The sequence below is a fragment of the Lates calcarifer genome, linkage group LG2 (assembly GCF_001640805.2).
Source record: "Lates calcarifer isolate ASB-BC8 linkage group LG2, TLL_Latcal_v3, whole genome shotgun sequence".
Taxonomy (NCBI): domain Eukaryota; kingdom Metazoa; phylum Chordata; class Actinopteri; family Centropomidae; genus Lates; species Lates calcarifer.
The window spans coordinates 8,614,886-8,631,485 of NC_066834.1; the positions used below are offsets into that span (position 1 = coordinate 8,614,886).

General features: G+C 37.2%; 1 protein-coding gene across 1 annotated transcript in view; it reads left to right on the forward strand.

Annotated features, from left to right (window-relative positions):
- LOC108887854 (A disintegrin and metalloproteinase with thrombospondin motifs 7) overlaps window positions 1-16,600 on the forward strand; it is a 75,217-nt gene that overhangs the window by 9,837 nt on the left and 48,780 nt on the right. Inside the window, exons 3-8 of the mRNA XM_018683481.2 lie at window positions 2,652-2,835; window positions 4,374-4,573; window positions 9,097-9,180; window positions 10,621-10,745; window positions 13,822-13,971; window positions 16,276-16,419. Of these exons, the coding sequence (XP_018538997.1) occupies window positions 2,652-2,835; window positions 4,374-4,573; window positions 9,097-9,180; window positions 10,621-10,745; window positions 13,822-13,971; window positions 16,276-16,419 (887 nt within the window). The remainder of the gene's footprint in view (window positions 1-2,651; window positions 2,836-4,373; window positions 4,574-9,096; window positions 9,181-10,620; window positions 10,746-13,821; window positions 13,972-16,275; window positions 16,420-16,600) is intronic.

Consider the following 16,600-nt stretch of genomic DNA (forward strand, 5'->3'; position numbering starts at 1 on the left):
AACATATTTATTGTACACTACAGCAACCTATATCCTCTTGTGCAGTGTAATAACAGTAACAGTGAATGTCTTGTTTGCATTGTCCTTGTGTAAATTGTGCTGTCTGCGCATACAGTAGATTGCTGACACATGTTTGGTTGTGCAGATAGCAAAAATTCCAAGCATCACATGGGTACAAATGAATATAATAGAAAAACTACTACATGTGAAGGGCTGAACCCAACTCGATTTGACTGTTTGCCCCTTTTTTTTCCCATACAGACATAAATTTGACATGTCATAGCTCATTCATAAAATCCTACCACACAGCAGTGTCTCTCCTGCTGGGCTGCTGATGGTGTTGTCAGCTAGTGTTAGCTTGGCACAGACACCTTTAGTTTCTGCTCTATTCCGGCAGCAGGAATGCAGTTCTCAACAGGCAGGCAGAACTCGACATAACGCCTGACACTGGAGCTGACAGTATCACAGCAGCCAACAGAAACGAGTTGTACTGCACTGCCTCACGCTGTCCACTGTTGCTCTGCCCTCCATTTCCATCACTGTTTCTACTTCCCTCACAGTTTTGTTGTTAGGGTCATTTTAAGACGAGTCGGTTGTGAAGTTTACAGCCTGCCATGCAGTTTTTCCTGCACTCCAGTGAGTAATAATAATGATTTTAAGAATCATTTGTTCGTTTGTCAGATAAAAATTCTGTGTCTGAATGACCGGCTTAGTTTGCATTTTACATTCAAAATTTTACATTTGAACTCTGTTTTGCTTGTTATCAGACCTGGAGACTAAATTTCAAGGTAGCAAAGAGATTTTCAGGAGACGTCAATCCCAATCTGTTAATATGCAAGTGTCATGATTGGGTAAGGACCCATCTGACAAAATTGCCTGGGATAAGGGCAATATGAGAACAAAGAGGACCACAGCTTCTTTGATTATATCAGCCAGTTGCATAGATCTGTGGAGGTCTGTCATCTTTTAACACATAGCCCATCATGGCATGCGCACCCACTGACAGTTTCTCTTTGAAGCTGGTCTAGCTTTGCGAGTAAAAAAAAACTCTCTCTCTATTCAACTTTCCCTATGTAGTACATACATGTATGTGTATATATTGTAGCACCACCCCTACTCTCTGAGCTTTAGTGGGACCATGTGACTCTGACAGCTGAGGGAGAGAAACTGGGGGTCTAAGGCTGGGGGTGGGGATTAAATATAGGGCAAGGATGGTCTACAGAAAAAGAAGGAGGCTACTGGAATTTGGTTTTGGCACCATGCCAGTCTGGTTTCAGTTGCAGTAATTTATGTGACGTCTGATCTTTCCCTCTCTCAGTCGTGCCTTGGATCTCTACAGCAAACGTAAGACGTGAGGCTTGAAGCTCATTGGGTTGTGTTTCTGTGTGCTGATGGCAAATCAGTGTAGAAGACCTCCAGATCTCCTGCTTTTGAAGACAAAATACACAAGAACTAAGACAAAAGATTGTACATGTATTAAATTTGGCAATACAAAAAACTGAAGAATACCTTAATATTACATAACTTTAATACATTTTACCTTCTCTTAGAGCAGCAGGTTTTTAATAGGGTTTTAGTCCAGTTCAGTATGAGGCTAAGGCAACTACTGACTGACAAAGAGCGCTGCTGTTCTTAGTAATCTCCTGCTGGTGTCAAAAATGGGCAAATACAGCTTCTAAAGACCCATACCTTTTCTTTTGCCTCTTACTTGTTATCATGGAGACATGCCTGACAATACTCTGGCTTTTATTTCTTTGTATTTTATTTGTTGTTTGTGCAATGCTGCTTGTGTTAGGACTATCAAGATATTCTTTGCCTTTATTATTTTCTTGATATCCTCTTATTTGTCTGTTTTTATTTCGTTATTCCTCTGTTTTTGTTTGATTGTAATCATCAGTCTAACAATCCTCTCTGTAAAACTCTTAAATTGATATTTGTTGGTGTTTACTCTAGAAATGAGTACTGTTAAACACCTGCAGGATATGTCAAGTTTGTATGGCTACATAGACGCAGTAAAACATTTTCATTATGAAACTATTTAGAAAAAAATATAATTGTGCATGGATGGTCACACTATCAAAAAAGTGCACACAATTTATCTAATAATACTGCAGTGGTTTTATTTAGACAGAGATTAGATTGAGATAATAAATTACTTGTACCGTGAAGATGTTACATCATAAAGCCTGTGTGTGCGGCCTGCAGTTACCAATTATTACACTTGCTTAGATTTGAGCTGCCTGTTATTTTCTTGTTTAATGATAAATCACTGTCTAAAAAACATCAAACAATATTCAAATTACTACAATGTAAGATGAAGAAAAGCATCTAATTCTTACATGTAAAAATTTGGGACCACCAAATTTTGCATGAAAGATAACACAATGATTAATTGATTATCAAAGTTGATTCATTCTCTTTTGATCACCAGATTGATTCATTGACTAAGTGTTGCTGTCACCTCTTTGCTACTCATGATATATCGATGAGAAGATCAAATAAAAAACATCATTTTACCCAAAAGTGCTTTTGAAATATTGTTTTTTTTTTCTTCAGTATTTCAATCACTCCTCTCTGATGATCGTAATTGAGTTGATGAAATATGTGGAGAGATGAAGGGAACACTGACCTGCAGCCTTTCGTTTCTTCAGACAGGACTGTTCAAGTTGTCAGATGAAGAGTTTTTTATTCAGCCTCTGGAGAAGCCGAGCCACAATACCTCAGCTCTACAGGCCCACGCCATCTACAAACGGCACGTGTCCCCTCCCTCCTGGAGTCCAGTCGTACAGCCGATCTCAGGGAAACAAGCTCTCAGCGGTACCTGCGGTGTCAAAAGTAAAATCACCTTTTTCTCTTCAAACATACACACGCATAGGCACACATATACATACATACACACTAAATGTAAAGTGACATTTAAAAGTTTTACAATACTCTAAACTTTATCTTTTGTCAGTTCCATGAAATTGAATAATAACATAGAGCGACTTAGCAGGTGTGAGACTCAGGATAAGTACGCTGTGCCTCACTCATTACTCATGAGACACTGAGCACTCAATGACCAGAATGAAGATGAAGACTGATCACATTTTCTTGTGTCTCTCCTATAAGTCTATCTCTGGTTAATCTGTAGAAGTCAGAAGAATAAAAACACAGAAATTTAGTAGCTCATAAATCAGCTACTTAAAATTCTGAATCTTCTTAATAGACCCTGAAAGAAAACTGAGCATCCTAGAGAGATCAGGAAGATGAGATTGTGAATATATTATTTTGAACTTGTACAGCTTTCACCATGTGAATCGATTTCTTCCTGACATCACTGCAGCGGTATGAGACCACTCTGTAGGTTTAACACTTTTTAAACGACCAATCAGACTCCAGTGTTAGATTTTTTAAAAGTATTATTATTATTGTGGTCACCTGCTAATGTGAATGGAACTGCTCACAGAGAGAAATAGAGCAAGTATGATGTATCAGCAGCATAAATCATTGTGGGGTGGTTGGATAGATGGAGGCTGTGTGTATAAGTAGATGGATGGTTAGGTTGATGGAGAGCTGGATCGATGATGATAGTGGTGCACACTAGAATATGCTACTGAGTCCAGAGACTTGAGCTGAATGACATATATGTAATTATGCAGGGTAAGGCTCCAGTATATGATATTATACAAAACTACCTGACAACAGGTAAGATTCAATATTCTATTAAGAATACAGTGTTACAACAGTGTTATGAAAGAAAGAGACTGTTGACACCAAATTGTGTTTATTTTATTTAAACTTTATTTTACATGTTAGTATACCTGAACATAAGAATGGGTGATACAGATAAATTAAGTATCATGCCAAATCAAGAAAATACATGACATTAAATTAAATATTTTACTTAACTCCAGTGTTGCCCATGATGATTTGCAAAATTGTTCACACTGGCCCAATAAAGCCCCTTTATCACTCACCCCTAGCTGAACACACATGCTCTTTTATGGAAATGCACTGTTAACAGTCACTATAAAACAATATCTTCATCATTATTATTCATAGAAAATAATAACAGACACTTAACGAGGAACAGCATGAATTAAAGTGCTTACAAGCAGGTAAAGGAGGATTACTGGGAAATGACACAGGCTAGTAAATATGATTTGATTTTCAAGAGTGATTGCAGTTTATTTTTAAAGACAAAGGGTGTTGTCGTGGCTAAATCGATTCCTATTTGTCATTTATAATGTGTAAAAAAAAAAAAAAAAAAAAAATATATATATATATATATATATATATATATATATACACACACAGTCATACCTGCTGTACATTGCAAGCAGCCCCTGTACCTTAGGAAGAGGGTTTTAAATTCTATCTCCCATCCCCAGATTCCCATCAAAGTTTTGAAGACATTGAGAGACAGCGGGAGCGCTGGGAGCACCGCCAGCAGAGAAGAAGGAGGAGAATTCGTCAACGCTCCGTCAGCAAAGAGAAGTGGGTGGAAACACTGGTGGTGGCTGACCCTAAAATGGTGGAGTATCACGGGAGCAAAGCTGTGGAAAGCTATGTCCTCGCTGTCATGAACATTGTGAGTATGTGACATTAAACATGACATTTTCATGCATCAAAGTACATGTGGTTTGAAGTGTGCAATCTCCGCCTGTTTGATCATCTCCAAGCATTTATCAGTACACTGAATTAGAAGAAGTTCAAGTTTGGGGATATGTGCTTATATGCTCTCTTGCTGAAAGTTTGAAGACAGCATAGGATTCAAGGAGCTTTATTGTCATTCCAACACATGTGAACATGAGTTGAAACGAAATAAGTTACTCTGGTCCCGGTGCAAGCCAACACAGAATAAATAACTACTAAGTATAAAATAGAATTTGCAAGAGTGGAGATGCCAGGGATTGAGCCCAAGCCTCTACCACTGAGCTACATCCCTGCTTGCTTAGTGTAAAGACTGAGAGCAGGAGGTAACAGGTTCAGGTGACAGGCTCTGTCCACAGTTAAAAAAAGAAAAAAAGCCCCAAAACACATGGAAAATGTACAAATTAACTCATTAGATCTTCTATTTAATCTGACCACAAATCAAAATGTAAAAACAAATCTTGTGGTTACACAGTCACATGCTGGAACTAAATTTATTTCTCAGTGTGGAGCATTGACTTCCTTCCCATGTCTTGTCATCACAGTGGGGCAACCAACAAACAAATGAGATATAAATATTGATTAGTGATCAGTGTGGGGAGGTGCATTTTGTTAGTTGGACACAGCCAGGCTTTCCAGTCTTTATGCTAAGCTAATCTAAGATGAGCTAACCATCCCCTGGCTTTAGCTTCACATTCAGTGCAAAGCCATAAGAATGAATTGGTTTTCTCATCCAAATTTAAGCATGGTTCACAAATTGTTAAGTATTAAGTATTCCACTAAAGTTGTAGCCCTGTGCTATATTTTATCATATATACACAAATAAAGAACACATCTTCCTTATATATGTTGCATTACAACACATACATATCTTATAGAGAGTGTTAAATACAGTAGCACTGCTAGTCATACACAACAGTGGAAGTGAGTTGAAATGCAACATGGGTTTGGGTGGAGTGGGGCGGTACTAAAAACTGATGCACATGCCCGAATGTGTGACATGATACCAATGATACCAGCTCCACTCCCTGAAATCGTTGTGGCTGACAGCTCAGGAAGCTCAGTGAGTGGATCTTTTAGCTTTGAATATTCTTTTACATGTGTTCATTTTAGTTCTGGAGACTGACTGCTCATTAAAGTATTAGGTTTTTTGCTAATGACTAATGTGCTACTTTTAGTGTCCTCTGAAAACTCCTGTTGTAAATAATATTTAAATATAAGCTCATTAAGCCATGTCATGCTAAATAATAATGAAGGTGTTGACAAAATGTAGATTTTCGTAGAGCATGATTCAAAAAGAAAAATATGAAGCTTGTAATAACCTCTAAAATTATGTTTTACAATGAAATAATTGAGAGTGATTGAATTACACACTTTTTACACACAGAATAGTTACATAGATTCAACTTCCCACTAAAAAAAAATATTAAAAAAGAATGTCTTATGTTTGAACATCTGGCCAGATGTTTTGGATGATACTGCTGTTTGAGACCAGATTCTGCCTCAGTTTTTCCATCCTTGTGTCAGATAACACAGTGGTGTGGAATAGTGGAATAAACTTTTCTAACCTATTTTTTTTTCCCCACCATGACTCCGTAGCCTTTCTCAATAAATGTTATTACCACCTCCTTGTTGGGGGTTAAGTAAACTGACTCCTTGTCTGTTATTGATTAGCACACAAATGGGTTTTTCCAAAATACAGTCATGTCTGCTCTGACCGCAGCTACTGGACGTGCTGTTAGAGGACAGAATATCAGGAAAGGGAATTCACTGACAGAGAAGCCCACGGATTAACTGACTTAACAGACAATAATACACAGAGGAAGCAGCCATTATTCCCCACATCCTCTCATGGTTCTTTTTTTGAGTCCTTTACACTTAAGCTTTGAACTTCCAAACAATTCAGTTTTGTGGAAACAATCTTCAAGGGAAACAACCTCTTTCACGTGTCCAAACAGTAAGTACCACCAGCTGCTCCATTGTCTCATCACAGACGCTGTCTCAGAGTTGTCAACCTCACAAAAGGTTCATAATTTTGTTTTCCACTGTACTGCATGCACCCAGTTGTATGATTTATACACATGTAACAGCCAGGAGAGTCAATCTCAGTAGAGAGAAATTGGACATCCTTTCACAAAAATAGCTCCTGACTTCCTTTCACATGGTGATCTAATGGTAAATTATTGTCTTTCCTCTGGGATATTTATTATCACTGTGTGTTAGCAAACAAGCAGACCCTAAGGATGTACAGTAAAGATAGACGCAATGGGAATTTGATAAGCACTCTTTAACCCTCAGGATTAGGTGCAAATGCACATTATGTGGCATGAGAGGAAAACATGTACCCGGACATTGTTGTGAAAAAATATTCATCAGCTTTAAATAGCCGCAGCTCTGTTTTTATTCACGAGGTAAACAATGGAGAAAATTGGACAGACTGAAAGTAAATTAATTGTTACCGATAAACTTAAAAGAATTGTTGCAAAGTTGATTCATTTGCAAGATGTGCACCAAAAATATCCATGAATGAGTGCTACTGTGAGAGACAATGGGTGCAAACAGAGTTTTGGTGAATTGAGTCCTTTATTAGTGTCAAAACATTTCTGCCTAAAGTGCTTCAGTTACACAACTTGTACAGAAGGTTTGGTATGTTGACGTTTTGCCCAGCAAGAGAAATGAAAGGAATCTGGCCAGTAACTCTGTGTAGTAACTGAAGTATCATCAGACTTAAGTGGTTATGAATAAATGCAGGGGTTTTTTTATGTTGTTTTTTTGTTTTGTTTTTGTTTTTTTTTTCATGGAGAGCCACTCCTCTACACACTTGGCCAATTTCTGCTTATTAATTTTAAGTTAATAAAAAATGCTTTTTCTATCATCTTTATGTTTGCAGTAAATGCAGGTACTGTGTAGTCATTTATCTGTTAGCCCACTTATCTCTGCAGATCTGTGCTGCAGCTCCCCCCATGTATTTTATGGGTTGTGTGCGTCTTAACAGATCACAGGCTCAGTGCTACCAGTCTTAATACAACAAAGGTCTGTGAACAAATGCCATGAAAGCTGAATTAAAAAATAATCAAAAATACAACAGCTGTCCCGTGGAGTCAAAGCAAAATGCTATTGCCAGTAAACTGGGAGCCACCCATGACAGAAATAGCAACAAGTGATACATGCTGCCAACCTCCATTTCCTTCCTTCAATGTGACCTTTATTATAACAGATCAACAGTAAATGGCTGGTGTTGCTCTGTGTGGAAGCCTCCATCCAGCCTATAATAATGACGCTCACATTGTTGCATCTCATCACTGTGAGTTCCTTTCACCTTAGACCTTTGTTTCACGGCTCTCACTTCTCGTTTCTCAGTAGGGTGAACCAGTTCTCCAGTAATCAGCCCCATGTTGCCTCCTGACCTTTATCAAACAGAATTGTCTCGTGCCACCTCAGCTCAAGGACCCAAGTCACTGTCAAAGCTCCTGATTTTTTTTTTTAATTTTGACATCCAAGTTTTTTTGGTTTTGATACTTTGGATATAGAATAACCCAGTAACAAACCATCTCATTTTAATAAAGGAATTATTTTAGAGTGTAGGGTGCCAGTTTTTACACCTTTCACATTAGTACAACAAAAATGTAAGTTAAAATTGATATAATTGCAGGCTATAATCATAGATTGATAGCGCTTTAAAGGTTATGGCAATCAGACTTTGACTACTTAGTAAGAATGGAATGAATATCTCTAAAAGCTTTGATGTTAAGAGGTTTGAGAGTTGTTAGAGGTTGCTTTCTGTTAACATCTCCCCAAAACGTAATTCCTCTGAATGACTGAGGTTTTCCTGTAAATGTCTTGACAAAAAAAAGGATTCAAAATACCCAAACAGAGGACAAGATATTTCTGAAAAGAGAAAAGTTTCATTAATTGTTAAGTTTTGAGCCAATTTGTTTATGTTGTTTTTGGCCTTGAAATGGAAATCAATTTAATAACTCTCAAATTCAGCTGCAGGAGCAATGGCTGTAACACATCTCTCATACATCATTATTTCTTTTAAAATCTAAAAAGATAATTTCAAGGTCTGAGTGGTGAGTTTTCTGCATAAGGAAACTTTAAAAAGAAATCTCTCTTCATATCATTCGCTTCAATCTACATCTTTTTTGTAGTGGATTTATTCTCTGCTATATTCCAGATTTTCTACTTGGGCTGTCACAACATCAGATTTTCACCACACGATTACTGTAGCCAGAATAAATTATGATAACAATATTATTGTGATATCTAAAAAAAAATCTGGTATATCATGACATCCCTACTCTCTGCCATATCTACCACATATACCACATTCTGGCCTCAGTGTTGTGTTACATGGAACAAATTAGACTTATTTTGATCTACCCAGTGTCATGGTAGGTAGCAATCATATCTGAATGTTTAATGACTGTTAAATTTCTTTTCTTTTTTTTTTTTTTCCAGGTGGCAGGTCTGTTCCGAGATGCCAGTATTGGAAACGCAATCAACATTGTGGTTGTTCGACTCATCCTACTGGAGCAGGATGAGGTAAAGAAACATATTTATGGATGTTGATGAAATGTGGTTCATTTTAGTTTATATCAGTAATAAAATACAGGGATTTAGCTTTATTTTTCAAAGGCATATTCAATAGAATGTAGAGTAATAAAGTGATGATCTGCATAGTAGGGCTTTTAAAAAAAATCAAGCTCAAAATAATTATTTTAATCAACATGATTCATAACATGACCCACAAAACCTAATCCTTAACTGCATAGTAAAAATTAAGTTCTTTGTGTTGCCTTCACTGCCTCAGTGAAAAGCTATCATGACAAACAAATAATACATAGCATGTCAATTACTCTGCTGTTCTGGATGGTGGATTTTGTTACCTTTAGCTAGCTGTTTCCTCTTTTTGTTAAGCTAACTGGCTAAGAGTGGCGTCTCTATTTTTATATGAGTTTCTCCCCCTCCAAAATGTCAAACTATTTAATATTTTTTTTATGTTCTAACAGTAGTTGGACTTCAGTTTGACCAATAAAAGACAAAAACTGTGAGATTCATAATGAACGTTCTTTTTTTTTTTGCACTGTACTACTGTTTAGACCATTGATCCTTTATGATGCCTTTTGCACAAGTGGCTTATCTGGTAGCTTGAATTGTAACTGTATTTGAAGAGTGACATTAACTTCTTTACCTCAGTATTAACTTAGAATATATAAATAATATAAATTAGTTGTTAATGCTTTGGATATGGATTAATTTAAATACAAATTTGTCCAAGTGAAGGCCAGTGAATTATTTTGCTCAGACATATTAGATAATAAAATAGGGTTTACATTTTCTTAATAGATAAAAATAATCATACATGTGAAACTACCTCTGAAAATCAAAAGAACCTGAATGTCACCAGATTAGCTGTGAATATCACTTCGTATTTTGTAAATGGAACCTGCGTGCATCTTACTGTTCATCATCACTGTTAATCACATCAACAATAACTCACACTGAAATTATTCTAGTTCAAAACCGCTGTTTTTATGTCATTGGCAGCAGTCCGTGCTTATCAGATAGAACATAACTACATCCTGTGAGAAAAGACAAGACAAAAGAGATGCAAACTGAAAAGCATACACACAGAAACACATCCCAGAACACGAGTTCATCTAAACCGAATGAAAGAATATTGAAAAATATACTGCTGACAGGGGTGATGTGAGAATGGCATAAACACAACAAGGCACTGGTTTTTGATGCCATTACCTTCCTTTTTGTCTAGATGACTGTTATTAGGGTCTACTAAAAGGCTGACAGCAGTGTTGGTACACTTTAGCCGACCTAAAGCAATTATTTTATAGCATTTCCTATAAAAATAGAACCAGTATTTTTCTCAGTAATGGTCCATTTTGTATTACATCAGATGCTATTTTTTTATTTGTTTGCTGTATGTTTTCTTCCTTTCATCTCAATGTGACTTGTGGGCAACAGGATGACTTAAAGATTACACACCATGCTGACAACAGTTTGAACAGCTTCTGTAAGTGGCAGAAGAAACTCAACATGAAAGGAGACGAACACCCGCTGCACCATGATGTAGCCGTTCTGCTCACCAGGTAAATTAAAAAGTCAATTTACCAAAAGCTCTGTCTCTCCCAACCGCACCTAGTCATGATTTGATCCATAAATTGTTTTTATCAGAGCAGTTATTGATCTACTGATTTTATATGGTGGCAGAGAGCAGAATCAAAGTTGCTCGTATCTCTATCACAACACGACTTCAGTGCTCTTATATCTGACACTTGTCATGTCGGCAGCTGTAGTGAACTGTGCTGAATTAACACTGAAATAAACAGAGGATAACAAAAATAATGATGCCGCAGTAGATGAACTGCAGGGTGATCAGCAGTTGAAGTAATCATCCAGGAAGTCTCTTTTTCAAGCATGATGTGAGTCATTCATACAGTATCAAGCCATTCACTTGTACCCTTCATATCATTACAGTAAAAATCACGCAATTTCCAGTACAAAGTGGAACAAAATGATACCTATTTTTTTTATTTCTCTCTGAGCACACAGTCAACAAATTCTGCTCTATTCTTCCAAACCAGAGCCTGCCTCAGTATAAAAAGGTAGGGTACCAGCTCTAATTTTGCCTGTTTTTCCCTGTGAATCTCTTTCTTTGGACATACAATAGCAATCTTGCAAAGATTAAAGAATATCTTAAAACCCATATTTACAACATGTATCACACAAGGCTGTTATCCAGGGCCTAAATTACTCCTCATATTGATTAACCCATTTCACAGCCAATACAAACCTTTCACTCATCATCACAGAGCTGAAAACCCATATGTCCTTATTACTAGAGTTGGAGCATCTATTAAATCAGAGGATATATGAGATGAACCAATTAATTACAGCTTAACTGCTATGACCCCAAAAACTACATAATCCAGAACTAGACAAATGCAAGCCTGACAGAGTTTGGTACAAAAAATTACACATTAATCACATTCAAGACAAGAACAGATAAAGGTTCTTTGACAAAAATGTGTTCAGTTTAGATGCTGTTAGCAAACAAGGAGCAGAAAGTCTGGCATTTTTATTTTTTCATTTTATGAGTGATGACATTCACAAGATTTCTGTCCCTTTTAATGCAACAAAAGGTTTCTGCCTGTGAACCAGGGACAATAGAAACATAAATTTGGCTCTGAAAGGAGATATCTAGTATTGGTGGCATTGGTCCTGACCTGAATGTTGGGACACGTGCTGTATTGTTCATGTCACCTCAAACTGAAGTCACTCAAGTTTCTGCCTACAGAAGAAATATTTTCTTTGCTGCAAGAAGTATGCACCAGAGTGGAAATAGTATCACGTAGTATTAGACATTCACATACACTTCACGCTGGCTAGCTCTGCAGAGATGAGAAAGCTGAGTTTGAAGTTCTTGTTCTCTTGTTCATTTGTGACACAATTACATAAAGTATAACCCAGCCGTTATATTAATTTGTGCATTCAGTCATGGTTTGAATGTAGGTCACCCATGTTTTGGCAGTGTCTACACAGGAGGTATTTTAGCTGCGTGTTTCAGTCATCTGTCTCACAGGTGTCTGACAACTGTGAAGAGCCAAAAAGTATCTCAGAATGCACAACGTGTCCAACCTTGGGGCAGATGAATTGCAACAGCAGAAGACCATGTTGGGTTCCACTCCTGTCAGCTGAAAAAAGTGGAAAGAGTGGAAAAACCTATCCTGGTCTGATGAATCTGGATTTCTGCTGGCGCCCACAGATTGAAGGGTCAGAATTTAGTGTCCACAGCATGAATCCATGGATCTAGCCTGCCTTGTGTCAGCAGTCAAGGCAGCAGTCAAGGCTGGTGGTGGTGGTATAATGGTGTGAGGAATGTTTTCTCGGTGCACTTTGGGCCCTATAACATTGTTTGAATGCCACAGTCTATCTGAGTATTGTCACTGACTATGTGCAGTCCATTTATTGCCACTGTTTACTATCCTCTAATGGCTACTTCTTCCATGAAAATGTACCATGTCACAAAGCAATAGTCATCTCAGGCTGGTTTCATGAACATGGCAGTAAGTTCATAGAACACCTTTGGGATGTGGTAGAAGAAGAGATTGGCAGCATGAGTGTGCTGCAGAAACCTCCACCAATTATGTGATGCAATCAAGTCAAAATGGATGAGAATCTCAGAGGAATGTTTCCAACACCTTGTGAAATACACACCACAAGGAACTGATTCTGTTTTGGGAGCAAAGGAAGGAGCTACCCAGTATTAGTATAGTGATCCTAATAAAGTGCTCAGTGTATATGGTGTGCGCCATCCTTAACTTATTTTTAAGGAGGGTGAAGAGTAGAAACCAGTCATCACTATAGATGCAGTGGGGAGATAAACACAAATGTCACTGTGGAAAGAGCAGAAACAAATCAGATTAGATTATAAAAGATGAAGTTAGAAATGCGTTTGATGGAAGATCTGAAGAAGGACAATTGCAATAGGAAGTCATGTCAAAGGTGAGGGTGAATGAATCAGAGGAAATCACAGCAAAAAGGTTTCATTGGCAAAGGTCTGTACTGGCTTGTTTACTGAACAAGTGTTCAAAAAGGTGGGTAAAAACACAGAATACTGAGAGTGTGTTAAAAGGTGCAAGATCAGTACAAATGAGTGTTACCTTGCCTTTTGCCATCTTATCTCAGTCCCTTCCATCCTTTTGATGTATTTCTTTCATCTGTCTTTTTGATTCTCCCCAGATAGCCTTCATGCTCCCTCTGTCCTCTTCTGTATCTGGCTGATACATTATCGATCACTTAATGTCACTTAATCACTTCAACAACGTCTTTTTTTCTGTTGTCCCTCCTTTTCTTGTCCTTCCAGTGACTTGTTGAATGACTGAGAACTTTCTGTATGTTTAGTAAGAGAACCAAGGCTAAAAGCTAAATGCAGAAAACATTGTTGTGATAACTTTCTGCTTCTTTAATGTAAAGGAGCATTCCTGTAATAGCAGTTGGTAGATTATGGTATAATGATCATGTAACTGTGTGGAATCTCATCTATGTATAGTGGCAGAAACTGCAGTCATTGCTACACCCTAATTGAAGCTTACCCATATATGTATTTATATATGCATGTATATAGTTAAGCTCTGACCAACACTCCACCTTCATCTTTCATAGGAAGGATATCTGTGCAGCCATCAACATGCCCTGTGAGACTCTGGGTCTGTCCCATGTGGCGGGGATGTGTCAGTCACATCGCAGTTGCAGCATAAGTGAGGACACAGGTCTCCCATTGGCCTTCACTGTAGCTCATGAGCTGGGACACAAGTAAGGTTAACTGCAGACACACACACACACACTGTAATGTTCTGATTTATGTTCACTTGATCAAACAGCATCATCTTGTTTACATTTAGATGAAGTTACCTAAATGCAACAGACTGGTTGCTAAGTCTTGCTTGCATATTTAATTGTGATGGATACATACATGATATCAAGCTAAAAGGCTGAGGCTAAAGCTACAATTAGGACAGGACAGAGCCACCAACCCTGCACCTGTTAGAGTATTCAGGAACAATGAGAGAATACAACAACATAGTGGAAATATGAGTCATGAATGGGACTATTTAATATAACAATAATTTATAAATTTAACTAATGTAGTATGGTATATTTCTTGGCTGGGTCAATTATTAGATTAATGCTGTAGGTAGTAAGCTAGTTAGGTAAACATGCTAATGACTGCATCAAACATTAAAACAGATATACTTATTGTACAAAGACTTTAGTTCTCCTGCTTATTCACTTTTCATTGATGGTTTATTCCATTCGTTGGACATTATTACACTGACACATTTTGAGTCAACTTTTTGAGTAACTGAGGTCATGTCTATAAAACATAAAGAAGGAATGTGGTGATTGCAGAACAATAACTGCTGCAGTAAATCCCCAAAAATCACAAATCATTGGTCAAAACTAACCTTTTTGGGTAGCAGAGATTAATTTACCATAACTTGGAACTAATTTATTTTTTGTCCCTTGCATTAAGGTTCTGTCTTCTGAATGTGTAAACACACTTTGGTTTGTAATCATCTACCTTATCTCAAAAAATCCATATAAATGAGTACACATATTCTCCTGATTATAAATTGACCCTCTGTTACCCATTACTACAAATTTTAATTGATATTTTTGCAACCTCTTAATTGACACATGTGAAATTCATTTAGATAAAACAAAACAAAATAAAAACACACAGTATAAGCAGAAAAAAACACAGAATAATACATCTTAAAAAAAAGCATATTCAAAACAAGAACAAGAAACCTCCCCTAACAAATTATATTTAATGAATAGTTCAATTTATTATTGGATGTTGGATCTATTTGATTTAAAAGCATATGATGTGCTTTAGTAAGGTACCAGTTCTGAATGGTTTAACGTAAACCCATGAAAACTTCGAATTAATGCTTAATAGCAACCATTTAGTTGAGAACATATAAAATAAATTTGCAGTGCTACTTGTATGGCTGTTTATGACAGTTTATGTGGGAGGACAGTCAGAAAAAAGAAGAATAAAGGAGAGGTGGTTTCTATTTTTATTCATGTGAGTGACACTTTGTATGATAGTTGAGATGACTAATGACTGAAGAAAAACTCCAGTAATTGTCATATGTTATTGTTTGAGACAGTGCAAACGTGCAGTATAATTCTGCCTCATTAGTTTGTTCTGTCAGGTAGATTATAATTTGAATTTGCACAATTTGAATTTTTTTTAGAGAAGCAGCAAACAAGCTTTTAGGTTGTTCATCGAGAGCCTCTGACATCTGAAATTGAAAAAACGATTCCTTTTACCAAAGACAATCCCGCATCTAAGCTTTTACAAGTTGCCCATTGTATTGTAGCTCCCTGATTTACACACAATGCTGATTTTCAATGGAGGATTAACAACATACACCGCTTCACCATACATTATCATACACACCGTCTTTGATATGGATTCAGTCCTAGAGCTATCCATGAACACATAACTTGTAAATGTAAAAATGCATGTAATACTGCAGAGACAAGCTTTCACTCTGATTTAATTTTTATTTGATTTTTGCTTTCTATATAAAAACAGAAAAATACAAATTTCTCAACACTGTGCCTGTGGCCCTGTTGTACTGTAATGGTGAGGAATTATAAATCAAACTGTGATAGGCAGATACAGACACAAACCTTCTCTATTCCATGTCTCCATCAATCCATATATATCTCCATGCAATTTACAATTCTTATCACACTATCTCCAGAATAACACGAGTTGCCAGAACCTTATTCTCCAATATATATGTGCAGTGTTGACAGTTAGCCTTGGATATATGTTCAAAGCGTTTTTATGTTGAATGCATGAACAAGCTCTTGATTGACAAGAGCCCACTGTGAATACAGTGGATTGACATACTGAGGTTATTTTTAGCATTTAAGGTGTGATGGTGCAGGTCGTTGTTTAAAAAGAAAAAAAAAGATAATTCTGTATCCGTTTTTATTACCACTAGTCTTTCTGAAGTTTGTGTTACATACTGTGCCCAATCACTTTAATCACTCACTTTAATCGCCCACTCTGTGGGATGTGCTTTTATGTCACAGCTTTGGGATTCAGCATGATGGCAACGGTAATGACTGTGAACCCATTGGGAAACGACCTTTCGTCATGTCTCCACAGCTCCTGTACGGCACCTCCCTGCCCAGGTGGTCACACTGCAGTCGCCAGTATATCACCCGCTTCCTAGAGTGAGTGTTCACCATGTCAACATACACTATTGTCTGACATACTGTATGACTGAATTCAAGGTTTCTTGCCTCCAGTAACTAGGCAAAGATCTCAAAGACAGTCAGTAACTATATTATACAGTGTATTGTACAAACTGTATATGTATGGAAGAAAATAATTAATGACACTAGAGGTGCACCA